Source organism: Microtus pennsylvanicus, chromosome 7, assembly GCF_037038515.1.
Source record: "Microtus pennsylvanicus isolate mMicPen1 chromosome 7, mMicPen1.hap1, whole genome shotgun sequence".
Lineage (NCBI taxonomy): Eukaryota > Metazoa > Chordata > Mammalia > Rodentia > Cricetidae > Microtus > Microtus pennsylvanicus.
In genome coordinates this window covers 10,013,032-10,032,265 of record NC_134585.1, presented here as the reverse complement: position 1 = coordinate 10,032,265, position 19,234 = coordinate 10,013,032, and the positions used below count along the sequence as shown (strand labels likewise).

The window sequence follows — 19,234 nt, the reverse complement described above, 5'->3', positions numbered from 1 at the left end:
ATCTAGTTGGTTCTGGTATAATCTGCTAGAATCTGAGTTACTCTGTTATTTGGTCTGGTCTTCTATAATCCGGTTGGATCTGGTTTGATCTAGTTGGATTGATTTAAACTTGTGTACTATGCTTGGATCTGGTTTGTTCCAGTTTAATCTGGTTAGCTCTGGTTTGTTTCAGTTTAATCCAGTTGGATCTGGTAAGGTTTGCTTTAATCTGGTTGGGTGTGGTTTAGTCTAATTTAATCTGACTAAATGCAATTGGTTCTAGTGTATCTAGTTGGATTTGATTTTATATCCGGTTTATATTTGTTTGGGTCCAGTATATTGTGTTAGATCTCATTGGTTATGGTCTAATCAGGTTAGATTTGGTTAGATCTGGTGTAATCTCATTGAATATCATTTGATCGTGTTTATCCTGGTTGGATATGTTTTTATTTGGCAGAGTTTTGTAGGAACCAGCGTAATCTGGTTGAAACTAGGTGGTCTGAAGTTATCTCTTTGGACAAATCCATCAAGCCCTAGTGTCTTGAGTCGGCACTGCCGTGTACCTCAGCCCTACAGCCCCCTGGCCTGGGAAGGTCTTTGTGCCCGTGTTCTTCCTCTCGGAAACAACTGGGCTGTGCCCATGGGCCAGGGCAGCCTCTCCTTAGCCCCGTGGTCTGCCTGGCATTAGCTTCTCTTTCCGGGTGTGTTGGGTAGTGGTGTGGATACAGTGAAGAGCCCCAGAGAAAAATGGAACTGTTTATTATCAGAGAGAGCTGGCATGGACCAGATCAGGGGAGCATGGGGGAGCCACAACAAAACTAAAAGAGGTCTTCAAAAAGAAGGGCGAATCTCTGTTTGAGGAAAAGGAGCTCTGGATTGGTTCTGACAGAACGCATGAGTTTGAACTGTCCAGACTAAGCCTCTTTGTATATGAAGCTCTTGCAGGTAGCACCTTTGCTCTTAGACAAGAGGCAGGAGCCAGCATTTCCTGCTGCTCACATTGAGCCGCTAAGGGCCAGGACCAAGGTCCATGTTGGTCACTGACAAGCACCTGATGAAGAGGAACGGTCTCCTCCAAGTTTGTGTTTGAAAACGTTCTTGGTCTCAATTTTTCTAAAAGCTGTTACCCAGCAAGCTGAGCCCATGCAAGGGTTTGTTTCACTGTTGGTGTGAAAGGCTCAACACAGACAGAAACTGCAGATGGTATGAAGACACGGGAAACAGATTAGGGGCAGAGAAAAGGAGGATGAGATGGCTGGGTGGAGCCCAGAGGCAGAGGGAGGTCAGCAAGATGGCTGCCATGCTGAACAAATCAAGGAAGATACGGATAGGAGCTCAGGTGAGCTATGGAGGACATTACACAAAGTCAACAGTGTGCATCTCAGCTTTCCCTCTAAGGCAGTGGAACAGTGGTCAGGAATATTTGGGTCACGTGTCCTATTCCTGTTTGGTCAGTGGTGGGAAGGGCAGGAAGGCCTGTCAAAGTGTGTTCCCATGTGTACAGCCATATATGTGGCCCTCTAGCCCAGTGCCACTTTCCTGGAGACTGTCTGGTAGAAAACACCACGAAGCAGGGCCTGATAGTTGGGTACACGGAATAGGTGGCGCTCACCAAAGGCCACGTCATACTCCGCGGTCTTGCCGGTAACGAGCACACGGATGTGGGGCTCATTCACCTGGGGTCCCACTACCACCACAAAGATCTCAATGCCTGCACGCTGGGCCTCCTGCACAGCCTTCTCAATGGCCTCCGCTGTGGCCCCCTGTGAGTTGCCATCTGAAAACAGCAGGAGTCTCTTCTTGGTGGCCCCAGATGAGGCTTCCCGGTAGAAGCGAGTTACATAGCTCAGGGCGTCGTTGACATCCGTGGCATCGTTGATGAAATCCATGCTGTCCACAGAGCTGGCCAGCACCGTGTAGTTCTGCATGAACTGAAGAGCTGCCCTCCCCGGCTGTTGCTGGCCTTGGCCACTATACTGGACCACGGCTACCCGCACGTCCTGGGAGGGATCCGTCCTGCCTGCTGACAGGAAGCGCTCAGCTAGGCGCTTGGCGAACACCTTGGTGGTTTCAAAGTTGTGACTGCCCACGCTGGCTGAGCTATCGAGCAGGATGGTGATGTCAGCCGGGGAGGAGAACGTGACTGTGGGGTAGAGATGGTGGCCTGAGACTGGATAGACTCCAGAGGGCTGGCCAGAGACCACCCAAATTTTCAGAGCTGCCAAGCCCCAGAGGAGAGGGCCCAGAGTTCTATGGTACCCTTAAAAAGCCCTGCCTTACCCGGGCAGTGACAGCGCACGCCTTTAATCCCAGCACCAGGGAGGTAGAGGCAGGCGGATCTCTGTGAGCTTGAGGTTGACCTGGTCTACAAGAGCTAGTTCCAGGACAGGCTCCAAAGCTACAGAGAAACCCTGTCTCCAAAAACCAAAACCAAACCAAACCAAAACAAAACAAAAGTCCTGCCTTTTCCACCCTGCCCTTCCCAATCCATGCACTCACTTGGACAGGTATAATCCGGACACTTCTTATCTGTAAAGAGAAATCACACGAAGTGAGTGCCATGCCACCATGACCCTACGCACCATGCCTGCTCTGAGCCTCATAAGGGGAAAGGTGGTTTGCAGGTCAGGCGCTGTGCCTTGCTGCTCACCAACTGCCCTTATGAATCTGCCACAAACTGTGTCCCTTAACCAAGTTGTCCACACCATGGAGTCAGACTCACACAAGGCCCACATACAGTGTGCCCATGGCATTGGGGGTCGAGACCTTGGCCCATGCAAATTGCATGAGAACACCTGCTCTCAAGTAGCTTTGCTGGGCCAGCGGTCACCCTGGGCAGTGCCACCCCAATCTGGTCACAGTCCTTGAGGTGACAGTGACAGGTGCATTCTGAGGGCTGTCACTAGCCCAAACAGTCCCAGAAAGCTGAGTGGACATGTGTAAAACAGACCTTGGCACTGCCCACCCAGACCTCTGATCCCCAGCACCCACCTATGCAGATCTGGGCCGTGATGTTCTTCAGAAAGCCGTCATCTAGAAGCTCGGCATAGTTCTCCTTCACCAGGGAGATACCGGGCCGGCCTTGCGACAACAGGCCTTGGCAGGAAATGACGTTGAGCTGGTCGGAGCCCGCGACAAAGCCAAACACATCCTTGATGCCCACAGAAACGACCTGCAGAGGGCAGAGTGGCATGGGTCGGCCTGACCCTGTCCTCCTGCATCCCTGGAGAACAGTCCCCGGTGTTCGCAGGAGAGCCTGCTCAGCCACTGCAGCGCTGTGCGGCTGCCCACCTGAATGTCTGGCCCACAAAGCACACTGAGGGGTGTGGTGTCCCGCTGAGTGTCAGAGCGCCCATCGGTGATGACCAGAGCTATTCTGTTGTTCTGAGTGGGCGGAAGCAGCCGATCCCGGGTGTACTGCAGCGCTTCTCCGGTAAACGTGCCGCCAGCCATCCACTGCAGTTTCTTGACAGCTCTGTGCCAGAAGACAGGCCAAGGTCAAAGCCAGGGTCAGGGTCCCGGTTGGGCCAGGCCCACTGTAGGACCAGGGATGGGGGCAGCGGTCTTGGGAATCCTCTCACTCTTTGAAGTCCTGGGCGTTGCGGATGTTGGGGCTCCGCATGTCCACATGTTCTTGCATCTGGTTGTGGCTGTACTGCACCACGCCTGCGTGTGACTGTCCTGGCTCAAACTGTAGGAATGACATCGTCGGGTCTGGAGCCCAGAACCTGTGTGTCCTGGAGTCCCAGCCTGGCAAGGGCCTCGAGACCCCTGCATGCACTTCCACCCAGGGCTGTCCGTAACTACTCCTGCAGGTCCACACGGCTCTGTACATAGCCCTCCCAGCTCTGTCCTGAAAGGATAAGCTCTGGACCCACTACCATGATTCTCTGCACCATATGGTGGTGATGCATGCATATAACTTCCATGGACACTAATGATGTGTTATTTGACCTTGTTACAAGCTACTACCATCTCAACGTATACATAAATCAGTGTATGCAGTGGTGAGCTGGGAAGCCAAAGTGGAGGGGCTGAGCTCTCTGTTGGCCCTACCTGTGGTCCAAGGTTGACTTGTACTCACCTTGACCAACTCATCCTTGCTCAGCCGGTCAATGACCTTGATGATGAAGTCCTTGGCAATCTCAAAGTTCTGCAGGCCAATGCTCTCGGAGCTGTCCAGCACGAAGAGGATGTCTATGGGGCCGCATGTGCACTCTAGGAGGGGGACGGGCCAGTCCTTAGTGCCCTTCTCCAGGCTTCCCTCAGTACTCCATGGTCCCACCCCACCTCCATTGTGGATTCTGAATCTTCTCCTGCATCTCCTGGTGAGCTAGACTTGCCGGGCTGGCCTTCACTGGCCAGACCCAACAGTTGCTACCCTTGCCCCTTCCTCCTCACTCTGTGGAAGAGTGGATGGGACAAGCCTGGAGGTCTGGTTCCTGCTCCAGCCTGTGGACGATTACTCAAAATGATAGGGAGACAGGACAGGAACAGCAGTGTCCTGGGGAAGGCAGATAGGTGGGAGAGCAAGGTGGATGAACGCACGGCTGCTGCATTGCTAGCCCACCACACAGCCAGGGTGGGTCCACTTAACACCGTGCAGGAATTCCCGAGAGAGAAGAGACGCCACTCACCACAGCAGGCTGAGGAAAGAAAAGAAAGAGCCCTAAACAGAACAGCTCCAGACTACAGTGTGCCCTGTCCTGCTCTGCCTAGCTTCGCCTCGCTCTGGCCAGGCCCTCAGCTTGTCAGAGTCCCTGAAATCTCAGAGGATGGGTAGTCCAGCCCTGGTTCTCCCATGTGGGGGACCTGGCAATCTCAGTAGCACGTACGCTCTGCTTGTCTGAGCCTCCCACCCTTGCAGACCCTTCGGGAACAGAATGCCGGGCCCCGTGGCTGGCAGGAACTTGTTGGCTCATTAAGAAAGTCACCCGGGCTCCAGATACTCACAGCACATTTTCATGATGATGTCCAAAATCTCGCACTCCTGGGAAGAGAAGTGAGAATATTAGTGTGGCTTAGGCTGAGGCCATTCCTGGTGGTCCCTGGGAACCCCCTGAGGGTTGGTTCTGTGCAGGGACTTCCCACGGCCTAGAGCGTTCCTGGCTTAACAAAAGATAGGGTGCAATTCCTAGCACGTAGCTGTCATGCATCCCCATGGCCATACGTCTCCCGCGGCTGTTCCGTGTCCCCTGTAGTCATCCGTGTTCCAGTGGTAGCCGTGCACCCCTGTGGTCTGAGTGCAAGACTCCAGGCCTCCTCCCCCAGCTACCCCCATCCATGAACAGTGCTTGCGAGCTCCAGGCTTCACTAATGTCCCCATCAAGGTCCAAGGCCATAGCGGTCAGCCCCCAGATGATTTGCAGATACCCTACTTACATCTGGGCCAGGTGGTCCCACGTGTCCTGGAGGTCCCTGTCAGAGCAAGAGCAGACAAAGTCTCTAAATGGGGAGCCTGTGCCCAAGGATTCTTGATCTGTATGTGTTCTAGGGACCTCAGTGTCCCCAGTTGTCCTTGGGGCAATCCTGGTCCCTTGAATCTTTTGGCTTCCACCTCTCATTGCTATAGATGACCTTGCCTTGCCTCCACCCCTAACCCCTACAGCCACATCACCTACCTGGGGTCCTTCGGGGCCTCGGTACCCCTTTGCTCCTTTGACCCCACGGGGTGAAATGTCATTGTTCTGGAAGGAAATGGCAAGGGGTCAAGCAAGAGCAGCCATGTGCACCAGCTGCTCTGGCCCCTCAGAGTACATCTTCAGCCTCCCTGCTCCCCTGTTCTAGTGAACAAAGCCAGTAGGGTTCACAGTCTTGAAAGACCCCACCCCTCACCCACTTACATCCTCTCCCGGGTCTCCAACTTCACCCTCATCTCCCTTGAGGCCAGGGTAGCCTTTTGTGCCCTGCAGGAGACAAAACACATGGGTTAGCGGGACCTAGGATGTAGCGAGGGCAGAGAAGGTAGATGCGACCTGGCTGGAGTGTCCCTGAAGTCAGTGATGTGACCCCAGACCCACACATGTGCATGCTGCCTGATGTCATGTGAGAAAATGAACACAGTGTGTTGATAGCACATGAGTGCTGTGTGAACACACATCTACAGCCTGACAGAGGCATGGTGGGGATACTCACGTTTATCCCAGGGGGGCCTCTGTTGCCTGGATACCCCTGTGAAGGAAGATAAGGGAGTTATACCAGGGTTGGGGAGGGGGGCCGAATGACAGCCAAGTCAGAGCTACAGGTTGATGGGCTTAGGGCTGGTGGAGGCCCAGGCCCAAATGCCTGGGCTAGCTGATGGCTCTGGTGTATCTCATCCACCCAGGTGGCCAGAAGCATTCCAAGGGGGACTTGGTTGGTGTGTAGGGAGGCCAATAACACTCACAGGGAAGCCGGGGAAACCTTCTGTGCCATTTCCTGGCGGACCATCTTCACCCTGAGAGTAGAGAGAGCTGCTGTCATCACGTGAGATTGTGGCTAGATGCCTGGGGGGCGTCCAGGACAGCTGTGTCCCCAGCCAGGGAAAGCCCCCATCCCCAGGTCAACCCTCAATTGAACTTTTAAGCAAGAGGGTCTTGCCTGGGGCATCCTCATCCTTGAGAGCTGAATGTGGATGCCCCTCCCCCACCAGCACCTCTCCAAGGGACCAAATAAGGCAAGTCCCAGCTGCTAACCCAACAGTAGCCTGGTAGGGCTGTTCTCCCAAATACTCACCCTTTCACCCATCAGTCCTGGGTCTCCTGGGGGTCCAGCGGGTCCTGGAGCTCCTCTGAGACCCTAAAGGAGTGGGGCAGGTAATAGCCAGGTCATAGACAATGTGAGTTAGTAGCACAATATTCTCCCTGGGACCCAGTCTCTCCCAGGGCAAGAGAGGGAAGACAAGATGCAGAAAGATGAGATGGGGGTATGGGAGATGCTGCAGGACTAGGGCTGTCCTCAGAGTGACACGCAGAGCTGGCCTTCTAGGTAAATAGCAGCGCAGAGTGGGCAAGTTCTTACCTCAGGGCCTGGAGGACCCTCATCACCTCGGTATCCTTTAGGTCCAATTGGGCCAGCATCACCCTAGAGATTAAGACTCATGAGCTCAGCTCACTGTTCCCAGGCCACACTTGTTTTCCTTCCCTGAGAACTGAGAGTCCCTGACCATAGGATCCTATCTCATATGGAGAAATTAGGCTCCTCCCACTGTCAATCTAGGGCCCTGAACGCAGAGGCGGAGGACCCTCAGGGACTCATGATAAGTGGGGTCAGTAGTCAGCATGGGGTATGGTCAGGAGGGGTTCCCTGCAGGTCCCTCGTCTCCACTATCCATGTTGAAGCCTTCGCTGTAGGTCCCAGTGTGTGTGGATGTCTTCCTTTGCTCATGAACCCTCCATGGTTGTACCGGCCTGGGAGGGACCACTACCCGTGGTGGTTAAATTCATATGTAGTCTTTTCCTTACTAGACTTCTGACCAAGGACAACTACAGATTCAACGACTGTATTCAGATACAGTTTGTTCTGAGATGCATGACCTATCTATCTGGTTCCTTCCTGAGGGCTCTGGGGACCATACCTGGTCTGGGGACCTGAAGCCCCAGTGTCTCTGGGCTGAGCTTGGCTGTACTGGCCCTGGCTCCCTGAACATGGGCCCTGAAAGATCTTACCATACCTTTACATCATGGAACCTCTTGTGTGTTAATCCTGCCAAACTCACCTCTATCCGGTCTGATACTCATGTCGCCCAAGGATTCAAAGAGTTCTTCTCCATCCACCCTAAAGCCTAGGGACCCACTCTGTTCTCATGGCCATAGTCTCCCTGCCTCTGTGGCTGAGTCTTTAACACCCTTCATGCCCACACACCAGGCCTTGTGAACATAACAGATCAAGACCAGAGATCTAGGGTCTATGGAATCTACAAGTGTCTGTGACCCACAGCCTCCAGTACATCCCTTGGTCTGTGTTGAGTGCTGACACACATCCATGACATCTGAACCCAAGCTAGCTCTAAGCATGGGCACCATGAGTCTGCAGGAACGCGTTTGTAGGAGCTTCCCCCTCCATGCTGAGTCACTGGGAGCATTTTTTCAGAAGACCCAAATGGAACACTTAGCTTAGTATTGAGTAGTCTGTGGGCCAACAAAACTGTGAGGTGTCACTATTCCCTGCAATACATTAGGCTTCCTACCGGATCTCCAGGGATGCCGACGGGGCCTTCTCTTCCTTGGTCACCTTGTGGTCCAGCTTCTCCCTGGGGAGAAATGAGCCCATGAATGCAGAGGTAGAGGCCACATGGGAACCACCAGCAATTTGCTCTAGGAGTGGCAAGTGATCTTGGTGGCCAGAGATTGAGGCACAATTGCAAGGATTGGAAGAGTCTGCTGAACTCCAAGCTGTAGACCACGGCTGGACCCAGATTCTTCTCCTTCAGATGGGCCCAATGAATGAGCGAGCCTCTGATGGATTGTGGACTGATGCCCTGCCTTGGATGTATCAGAGCCCTGGGCAGCTTCCATAGGAAGGCAGGAAAGCTGAGGCCTAGACACCAATAAGGCTGCATAGCTGGCCCTGTGAACCTACGCTCAGCTCTAGCCTCAGTGTGTCCCCTAGACAGCCCCGGAGCATGACTTACCGGGTCTCCCCTTGGGCCCCTCACACCAGGGGTCCCCCGAGGTCCTCTTTCACCAGGGCCACCCTGTGTGGAGAGAAGTAGATATGAGTCTATCTGTGATGCACTCCTGGGAAGGGTGGGAGCTTGAAGGCTGGACCTAGTGATTTCCCCATTCCAGAGGTGGGCCTCTGTGTTCCTCAGGCTGCCTGCTTCCTCAGGACTCTCAAGTGACCCAAGGCCCTGCATGCATGGTGAAATCTAGAATGGCTAGGGTCTGGCTTCCTGCCTAGCCTAGGCTTACAGACAGAGCGCTAAGGACCTACAGAGGTCAGATCCAGGCCAGTCTACACAAGCCTTTCCTGATGACGATAAGGACAGTATGGTACCATCCAACTGACTCACCCTCTCTCCAGGGGGTCCATCTGGGCCAGCGTTCCCCTAAGACAAGGAAGAACAGTACATGAGTCTGCATACTAGGTTGGACTCAGCCTGCAAGTGAGGATGGAGGCTAGACCAGGATAGGGGTGCTTACCTCATCTCCAGCCTCTCCTTTCTCTCCGGGGGGACCAGGCTCTCCTGGATCTCCCTGGGGGAGGACAAGTTGAGAATGACCACAAACCCCAGTGTCCACAAGGCTCATCCTATCCGATCCCATCACATGCCAGGTCATATTACCTCATCTCCAGTTGGCCCCGAGCTTCCTGGTCTTCCAGCCTCACCATCCACTCCAGCTTCACCCTGGGGAAGATCAGAGATCTTGGTCAATGGGTTCAGACCAAGCCACCTCAGGGCCTGGGCCCCGTGACGGTATGCTCTTACCTAAACCTCAGGTGACCCCCAACCTTAACTCTGGAAGAGTTCTGGCCTCCTAGGAACCTCACAATTCACCCACATCTGCATAGCACACCCTTGACCATGAAAGCCTTAAAACTCCTCAGGTCCAGACCTGAGATGCATGATGGTGAGAGGCAAACTTGAGTCCGCCAATCGAGGTTTTATGGCGGTACTTCTCAGAGCCAGGCTTGTTCCCCTCGCTGTGGGTCCCAGAAGGAATACTTGGCCTTAGTAGATGGTGAAGTCTCGACTCTCTGGGGCTGCCTGTCACCTACCTTCTCTCCTTTCAATCCAAAGGCACCAGCATCACCCTTGGGACCTGGGGGTCCTTGAATGCCCTGGTGGGAAGACGAATACACAGGTCACAGCTAGCCAAGATCTCCCGTGGGGCCCAGATAAGCGCCACCCTCAGACTGAGCAAATAAATCAAATGAATTCACATACAGCTCGGCCATTGGGCAGAGTAGGTGAATTCACATATAGCTTGGCCATTGGGTGGAGTCAGAATAGCAAGGTTTGGAACCAAATTTCCAAGAACCCATTATTCCAAAATATAGGAGGTAGAGGAAATGACTTACATCGAATCCTGGAGAGCCCTTGCAGCCTGGTAGTCCTGGGAACCCTGTCTCTCCCTGGGAGAAGGAAACAGTAAGATTGGAATGATTGAGTAGAGACTTGAACTCTGTTCATCCAAACCCCACTCAGGAAGGTCAGGAGCCCTCTGCACTTAAGGGGATCACTTTTCTCCTTTTCTGCGTCTCTCTCCCTCCCCCTCCTCTCTCCTCCCTTCCCTTTCCTTCCCCTTCCCTTTCTAGGTAAGCTCTGTCTGATGGCGTGTTTGTCCTCCACCATGGAATCTGTGGTCCCACCTCGGCCCTGCATATCATTACACTACAATATTATGATTTTAAAAATGGCCGGGAAGGAGTCACACCATACAACAGAACTCACATAGGAGGTTTATTGGATGAGGAGAGAGAAAGGGCAGAGAAGGGAGCAGAGACCAAATGTTGTAAAACCACAGGAGAGACCTTGGGGGGTAAGAGCCAGAGGCCTCATGGCTGGCCGGAGACAAGCATGCCATGGAGGCAGAGCTTACCTGAGGTGTTTATTGAGAGCAGAGTGAAGGGGAGGGAAGAGGAAATGAGAGAAACGGAGAGGAAGAGGAAGAAGAGGCAAGGACCAGCCTTTCCTCTGACTTGGGTCTTGGCAGGAAACATCACCTGACTCTCGCTCCCAGGAAGACCCACCATGGGAACTGCGCCTGCGCACTTGGGGCAGCCCCTGGCTTTGTCTCCTCCCATCTTAGGCGGTATACCCCAGCCTCTCAGCCTTCCGGCCTCATAATTACCTTCATGCCGTCTACCCCGTCGATGCCACGCTTGCCTTTCTCACCCTGTGAGGCAGGGAGACAAAGGGAGGTTAGACAAAGGCCAGATGTGGCCAGCGCTGGCCCGTGAACAGCATTTACGTCCTTGACCCACCCATACTCACCTTGTAGCCTTTCGGTCCTCGGGAGCCCTGTGGGAATAGGAAGAAGAGGGTGAGGGGCAGTCCCCTGGCTGGACCAGAGGGCAGCCCCCACTGCACCGCCACACGGCACCGGCACACGGCACCGCCCCACTGCACCATCATCACATGGCACCGGCACACGGCACCGCCCCACTGCACCATGTCACACTGCACCCTCACACTGCACCATCATCACACGGCACCGGCACACTGCACCATGTCACACTGCTCCGGCACACTGCACCGGCACACGGCACCGCCCCACTGCACCATGTCACACTGCACCCTCACACTGCACCATCATCACACGGCACAGGCACACGGCATCGGCACACTGCACCGTTGTCACACTGCACCGCCCCACTGCACCGTCATCCTCCCAGTAGGAGGGAGGGAGGCACGCACAGTGTGGTGGGACCACTGAGAACACAACAGCATCCCACACACCCAAAAGATACAGAATTGTGGCTATCAGGGACGCAGGACAGAGTGGGAAGGAAGAGGACAAGTCCTGTATTCAGAGGGTCTCCAGGAACTGCCCACTGAGGCAAAGTGACATTCCCAGTCCTCTCTGATCCAGGTGGCCTGAGGTGGCAGCAGAACTCAGGAGACCTGTCCCTGGAGACCAGACACATCCCCCCTGAGGCATAGAGGGTGATGGGAGGGTCTGATTCCCATGATTCCCCCTGACAGAAGCACCGGCTATCTCCCTGTGATGCTCATTGGTCAAGATAACGAAGCTGGCCCTTACTCACCTTCTCTCCGCGGCTCCCTTTTTCTCCCTATGAACCAAACAGAAAAGGAAGGGGTACGTTATTTTTGTGCTGATCAGTTTGTACCTCGCTGCCAAGCCCTGATCCATTTCATTCAGGAGAGGTCACTGGGCATTAGGGACACGTACCTTCATACCCTGGTACCCGACTGGCCCAAGATCTCCGGGTCTTCCCTGGAACAGAACAAGAGATAGTCAGACATCCCTGGATAGCAGGGGAAGGGACCACTCAGCCCACCTCACCCCTCACTACAACTAGAAAGACCCACATAGAATCTTGAACCTAGGCAGGCCCGGGACAGCGTGGGTAGGGAAGAAGACAGGGCCTCTGTGAGGCTCCCAAAGGGTCTCCCAAGATCTCATGGCAAGCTCCAGGAAAGAACCCAGAACACTCAGGAGGGAGGAGAAGGGGACACAGTACCCAGAGGAGAGGGAGGGGATCCAGGTCTCCATGAGGAGGGCTAGAAAGGAAGGGGAATTGCCAGGAGATTGATCATGGCCCAAAGCAGACTTGTTGGCCTGATCCCTGGGGCAGCCTTTCTTCCCCCAGTGCTCAGGGCTGCTGTTCTAGAAGTTTCTATGGCTCAGATCCCCAGGCTCAGGCTTCTCAGCACTTGTCCCCACTGTCACGCAGATGGTAACCCATACTCACGGGGTCTCCAGCTTCTCCCTTCTCTCCGGGAAGACCTGGCTTTCCTCGTTCCCCCTGGAAGGCAAAGGAGATCAGCTCAAGGGGACCAGGTCAGGAGCCATGCCCATCTGTCCTGGAAAGCTGGGCAAGACCCCTTGGGCGTGAGAAAGATCTACAGAGCGATGCCATCCAGGTTCCAGAGTTCTTCTAGCCATGATTCTGGGTCTGCCTGGGTTCTGGGAGTCTTCCCGGGTTCCTCAGGCTGTGCCACCCTAGACTTGGGCCTAGACTTTGTCTCTGCCCACAAGTTCTCAAGACAGAGCAGGTATGGTACTCTAGGCCTAGAGAAACAGGGAGACCCAGCAAGGAAGCTCCCTGGGGTGGGGCGGGGGGATATCTCAGCTCTGTGGGTGACAGCCATGTGGCAGGAGAGCCACCCTAGATCTGACCCCAGCATCTCCCATAGTGTTCAGATTTGTCCCATGTGAGTCGCAGTAGGACTTGGACCCCCAGTTTCATTCCCAACTCCACCATAAGGTCTTTGATTTCAAGAATCGAGTGGATGCCAAACCAACTTTAAGCCTGAAGGCAGTCTTGGGGACCACAAGGGGGAGACTCTGCATTTCCAACTCCCACACCCCAAACCACATTTAAGTGATGTCCAGTCTTTGTCCCTGGACAGAAGCACCTGCCCAGCCAGTGTCGGGTGTACAAGATTCCCAAAGAGGTGGGCGTAGAGCTAGGGCTCCCAGTGACTCTATCTCAAGAGAAGCAAGGCAATTTCAGCCACTCACCTCATACCCGGGGTCTCCTCGGGGACCAGGAGGTCCTCTGGCAGCCTGAAAGAAACAAGAGACCTCTCTTCATCCTCAGATCCTAGACAAGGGTCAAGGGACCAGCAGGGAAAGTGGACCACACTTACCTGGCAGTCAAAGGTACAGCACTGTGGAAGAAAGGGATAGGAGATCAGTCAGAGTCCAAACGCAGGGGATGGATGCTCCAACAAGGACAGGAAAGGGCCCGGGGACACTCACTCCAACAGGGGGGGACACACTGGCAGGGCTAGGACCCGCGTAAGACACAGGCCCTGACGTGGCTCAGGGGAGCACACTTACCACTTGTTCCACGTTATTTTTCTGAAATGGAAACCGAAGGGTGAGTTAGTCTTTCCTCTGGGCCCAGGCTTTCTTCCCCCGCCCCAAAGAGGTCAGTGCTCACAATCATTTCCACAATGGTGTCAATGGTCTGGCTGATGGTCTCTTCGGCATCAAGGCTATGACCCCAGTCCGCCGCTGTGAAGTTGCGCCGGTATGTGTGGTCTGTGGCGATGATGCTTAGACGTGGCTCCTGAGCGCGTGGACGAGGAGAGAATGAATGACCTCTGAAAGGCCATGCACCACCGGGAACTGGGTGGTGGTTGCAGAGCCAAGCCTCAGGAGGGTGGGGTCAGCCCTTTGAAGGGCTAGGACTATCTGCTGGAGTGTCTGCACCCCAAGGGTCATACCAGGGTCCCAGTAGGTGGGAGGGGCCTTGAAACAGACAGTCTGTGTGTACCCAAATATTAGCAGAGAAGACTCCAGAGACTCTGGGGCCCAGATGGCAGGAGCCCAGAGGCCCTCCATCTTGTGTGTTGAGAGCGTAAAAGGAGGTGGGGTCTTACTAGGTGGTCAGGTGTGATGGCCACGGAGAACACTTTGATGCCCAGATGCTTGGCCTCGTTGACTGCATCTTCAAGGCCCCCACATGGTTCCTTGTAGCCCTCTAGGGGGTGTCCATCAGTCACCACGATCAGGTACTTGTTCTCCTTGAGGTGGGAGCCCCTGGAGAGGTGGGCAGCATGAGATCCCTCTCTAGGGCTCAGAGCCTGGGAACCTGAGCTGAGACCCTCCAGTCCAGGAGAAGGACCTGAGGAAGCTCTGGACATGCTGTCCCCTGTCACCCAGGGACCAGGATTCCCCATTGATCATGATTATAAAGGAGCAGGTCTTGTTACATGGCCACATCTTTGAGATGCACTGTCAGGGAAGGCACCTGTCCTTAGTATGCATGCTAAGTGGGTATCATCTCAGGATGCACTGGACCCCAAATCTCTGAGAACAAGAGAGCCAGGGGTGACCCTGGGCTACTGGGGGTTGGTGGTGTCCTGCGGAAGGCAACTGGTGTAAGAGGTAGAGGGACTCACAGATACCCTCGAATTGTTTCACCCTAAACAATGCAATGGCCTCTCTGAGCAAGAGGTCAGAGTAGGGTAAAGGGCCACACAGACATTAGGGCTTTTCCACACAACGTGCAAGTTTATTCTGTGGATCGCACGTGGCAGCCATGCCCTAGGCCATATCTCCAACTCAGCCACTAACCTTCTCACCTCATACAGCTACAGATGGGAGACAGGCCTTAGCACAGCCCGTACAATTTTATCACACATTGGTGTTAACGTGGAGGGGCCCAGTGGACCTCGGAATGGGGCTCAGCCCTGCAGCCTCACAATGCTGGGGTATCTCAACGAAGCCACAGAAGGGAAGAGGGGTGAGGGGCTGGTATTTCTCCCCTGAGCTGGCTGCACGGGGAAGGAGTAGAGTCATAGCCACCTGTGACAGCTCAATGCCTGGGTCATTATGGGAAGGCATCGAGCCAGATGAGGAAAGGGTCTCAGACCCACACATGATGGGACGTGGAAGAAGCCATTCCGCCTGCCATTAAAGGACTTTAGGCGATGCCAAAGCTGTCCTGCAGTAACTGGCTGCTCTCTCCATCTCTCCCTACGTCACTATCTGCTTCTCTGTCACCTCTTTCTCTGGGTGGTGACCAGGGTCATTTAGTTCACTGGTTGAGACAGCGACTAGACACACGGATGGATGAAGATTGGGGGTATGGCCCTGTGGACCCTGGCAAGGTGAAAAGGTTTGTGGCTACAGGCACATTGCCCCCTGAGGTAGAGTTTCTAGACCCCAGCCCAGCCTTTGATGGGTAACGGGTAGCCTGGCAGCGGTTCACCTGGCCATGAAAAAATGGGTCAAGGAGGCCCTGTAACACACAGGTTAAGAAGGTCTGTGTCTGAAGTCACCAGAGACCATCCTGGTTGATAGAGTTTGACATGGGCCTGGATTGGGCCCTTGTGAATGGCCCAGATTGGGCCCTTGTGAATGGCCCGGATTGGCCCTTTTGAAGGGCCCTGCACCACTCACCCTATGAGCAGCTCCTCCAGCCCCTTCTTGATGGCACAGTCAGTGTAGGTGCCTTTGCCGAAGTACTTGACAGCATCCACGCTAGCCTTGAGCTCATCGCGGCCACTGGGCATGCGCGTGAGCCCTCGGATGATCTCCACTTCATCGCTGTAGTGCAGGGCACCCGCATTCCAAACCAGGTTACGGTCACACCGGTAGTACCTGAGAGTCACAGGTAGGACGAGGTGAGGGGGCTTCACTCTAACCTGCACGAAGGGACTTGCTGTCCCACCCAAGGGTGATCTCACGGATGATCAGGCGGCTCAGGGTCCACACAATGGGCATGGCTGGACAAACCAACCTAGGTCTCAACTGAGCTATAAACATGACCCCAGCTGGGGCCACAGACCCCCATGTACTGCAGAGGGCTGGGTGAGGACAAAAGCAGGCACAGGCTAGTTCTAAATAGGACAGGTGGGTTTCTGAAGTGGGTTCAAGTTGCCTCCACCTTGTTGGCCACACAGCTCTCCAAGGCCTGCTATGGTGGCCCATGCAGGACATCAGGAGACAGGGTAACCAAGGCCTCTGGAATAAAATATAATTCCATCCATATCATAGGATATCCATATCATGGATGCTGAGTAAAGGGACCGAGGCCACCTCACTGCCTTCTACATTAGGACCTCCTTTTTTCTTTCTAGGGCCTCAGATTTGTTCATTAAGTTCATGTTCTAGAACTCCACAGTCCCTGAGGTGGCAGCCCTGGGGGTAAATGGTTCGCTCCAGCATTCCAGAGCCACAGTCTCTACGGGCAGGGCCCTGGGCCCTGGCTGGGTAGCTAGTAAGGCTGAAGATCACACTGTCTGAGTTCCCATCCTCACACTGACCGACTGCTGTACAGGGACCCTGCTATGGGGAGAGGCTCATTACCTACGCCTTTCCTCAGGACCTGCCCTAGCCACACCCTCTGTCCTCAGGGTCCCACTGAGGAGGGAGTGAGAAAGGGGGTACATGAAGCATGCTGTATCCCACGCACCCCTACTCGCAGCCTGTGTTGAGGACACTGGGGACTTAGGCAGACACTCTGAAGTCCATGTGGATCAGATGGGATCCAGCTGCATGCAGGACTCCAGGCATGAGGCATAAGTATTTATCTGACTGACTCCCCAAACTCCTGTCTGTGTTTGGAGTGTGGAGAGGCCACATCTCTACACTCAGTACTGTCTCCTCAGTCCTGCCAGTGAGGTGATTCCTCCCCACTGTCCTATCCCACACTCGGTCAGCCTCCCTCCTGCTCCACCGCTCCCCCACCCAGCTGCACCACACAGGATGGAGTCCTGAAGAGGGAAGTTAAGGCTCAGCTCTGCATGCAGGTCCACCCCCTCCCCAAGCCCATACAGGATAGGCCAAGGCAAGTTCACGCTACCTGTCTCTCAGGTTGTCTATGAAGCGCTTGGTGAAGGACTTCACCTTGTCCACCAGGGCCCCATAGGGTTTCAGCCTTAAGGCCACACTTTCCGACGTGTCCAGCACGAAGAATAGATCCACAGGGCAGTCTGAGCCAGGGAAGGTCCCATAAGGTCATTCAGCCATGCCTTGAGCCCCGCTGGGAGCACCAGACCCCCTTCACACATCCCCATTCAGGCCAGAGGCTCCCTGAAACACCATCCCTTCTTAGCAGTAGAGCCTGGGCAGGTGATGGCGGCCCACCAGCCACCTGCCTAGTAGGCGACACCCAGCAGGGTCCGAAGGACACCCAAGGTGTCCTGTCCCTTGAACAGAGCCTCACTCAGAGTGGCCTTGGCCAGTTACAGAGGGCAGAGACTGCCTGGGAGAACTGGATTATTTCTCATTTGGTTCTCAGGTTCAACTCAAAGCCATGACCTCACGCTCAGGTATGAGGGGACAGGTCATCTATCTGGCTGTCAGGCAAAGAGAGATAGCAGTTCTGAGGCCTTCAACAGTCATTCACCCAGGACAGAAAACAGACCAGGCGTGGTAGCCACAGGCTCCTCTTCATTGGTAGGTCCCCCTGGAGTCTCCAGCTCTGTCATCTCCCTAGCATGGAGAGACTTGAGGTGACAGGACTTCAGGACCTTGTGGGTGCAGTATTCCAGCTGCTTCAAGATGGGGACTGAGTGGAATGCAGGCTTGGACAAGGGACAAGGCCCCTTCTCGGTGGCTCTCCACAGGATTAAGACAAAATGGGACTAGTGACAGTACCCAGGTTGTGTGTGGGGGGGCGGGTAAGCATTGAGTTTATCTACTTCCAGGCGGTCAGACAGCTAAACACAGTGCTCGGGAGTGCAATAAGCTCACTCACCTTGGAAGGCAATAGCCTTGGGGCCCGGGATGTCCTGTGCAGCCACCCAGCAGGCCTGTAGCAGCAGGGGCAGCAGAGCGTGGGCCAGCCTCATGTTTCTGGCTGGCCTGCGGGTCCCCATCAAGTGCAGGCCAGGGTCAGGGTGGGCGCTGGTAATGGCAGAGTAAGAGGATGTCTCTTCGCTCGCTGCAGTTAGAGCCCAGGGCTGTTGGGAGCCAGTGAGGGTGGAGGGAGGGAGGGAGGTGCAAAGAGGGGAGGGATCAGGAGAGGAGGGGGAGAGGAAGGGGAGGGCCTCAGAGCTGAGTGAGTCACAGCTTCGGGTCTCTGGAACCTTGAAAAAAAAACCCTCTCCTCAAGGGTTTTATGAACTGAGATACTCCGGGGCTGTGGAATTCCAGTGACCACAGCGTGTGGGGTATTTCCTCGCTCATAGTCGACTACCCTGTGTAAAGAAGAATAAATATAGTGTGTACAGAATATGTGATCCCGAAAGAAGTTCAGGAAATATTTCTGACAGTTTCATTCCAAATACTGCCGGTGGGACTGACCAACCCAGTTTACGGGTGTGAGTACCCACTCCTACAAACGCGGCTTTCTCAGGCGCTGGAGAATTCCATGCCACTGTCTCTTCAGTTTAGTTAAATACTTACTTGTCAAAGGTATTTTCATCTTTACTATGGGAAAACCAAGTTGCCAACAACAACCATACGGATGTGTTTGTAGAAGTCTCTCTCTCTCTGGGGTGGTGGTCGTAGTGGTGGTGGTGGTGTGTGTGCGTGTATACTGATAAAGTCCCTGAGGAGAGGGCACCAGACAAAGCCAGAGCCATCCTTGCCCAGAGAAAATCCCAGAAGACTGGTGAAGTTGCTAGAACACAAAAGCTTGATTACAAATAGTAACATCATTAATAGTAAAAGTTCTTTAAAGAAAACCAACAGTGACACTTGATCCCAGGACTCCTTGCGATCGCATCCTTTGTCTTCATGCCTGTCTGACAAAAGAGACTGTGTCGCCATGGTGTGCACACGGTCTATTGGTACAAATCTCATTGCCCCTCTTGTGTTTCCCAGGATGGGTGGATGATAGCGCAGAAGAAGCCTCAGGATGGGAAGCACAGCTCAGTGGTGCAATCAGCTGTGCTTGGGGGTGTTCTACACAAGGAATTCAGAGCAGACCCTCCAAACAGCTTCATTTGTCCTTTTGTAGCTGGTCTCGGCGGCCCTACGACACCTGCTTTTCCTCTCCTCAGGTTGTCTTTGTGGACAGGAGAGCTGTGCTGGAGAGAATACATGGCGAGTCCTGGAGAATCCCAGCCACCTGGTCCCCCGCTGCAGCCACCTGGTCCCCCGCTGCAGCCACCTGGTCCCCCGCTGCAGTCACCTGGTCCCCCGCTGCAGTCACTTGGTCCCCCACTGCCACTGCTGCAGGT

General features: G+C 54.4%; 1 protein-coding gene across 1 annotated transcript; it reads right to left on the bottom strand.

Moving 5' to 3' along the window:
* Positions 1-1,352: 1,352 nt before the first annotated feature.
* Positions 1,353-18,018, bottom strand: Col6a1 (collagen type VI alpha 1 chain). The gene is made up of 35 exons (XM_075979892.1): positions 17,806-18,018; positions 16,909-17,038; positions 15,504-15,704; positions 13,979-14,138; positions 13,537-13,665; positions 13,434-13,454; positions 13,241-13,261; positions 13,113-13,157; positions 12,340-12,393; positions 11,817-11,861; positions 11,671-11,697; positions 10,898-10,924; positions 10,755-10,799; positions 9,982-10,035; positions 9,679-9,741; positions 9,245-9,307; positions 9,102-9,155; positions 8,972-9,007; positions 8,591-8,653; positions 8,147-8,209; positions 6,979-7,041; positions 6,694-6,756; positions 6,365-6,415; positions 6,115-6,150; positions 5,823-5,885; positions 5,601-5,666; positions 5,362-5,397; positions 4,933-4,969; positions 4,617-4,625; positions 4,064-4,197; positions 3,561-3,670; positions 3,271-3,454; positions 2,971-3,151; positions 2,479-2,508; positions 1,353-2,122 (listed from the first exon to the last, which is right to left on the bottom strand). The coding sequence occupies exons 1-35, from the start codon at positions 17,924-17,926 to the stop codon at positions 1,500-1,502; spliced, it is 3,108 nt and encodes a 1,035-aa protein (XP_075836007.1). The 5' UTR covers positions 17,927-18,018; the 3' UTR covers positions 1,353-1,499.
* Positions 18,019-19,234: the final 1,216 nt, after the last annotated feature.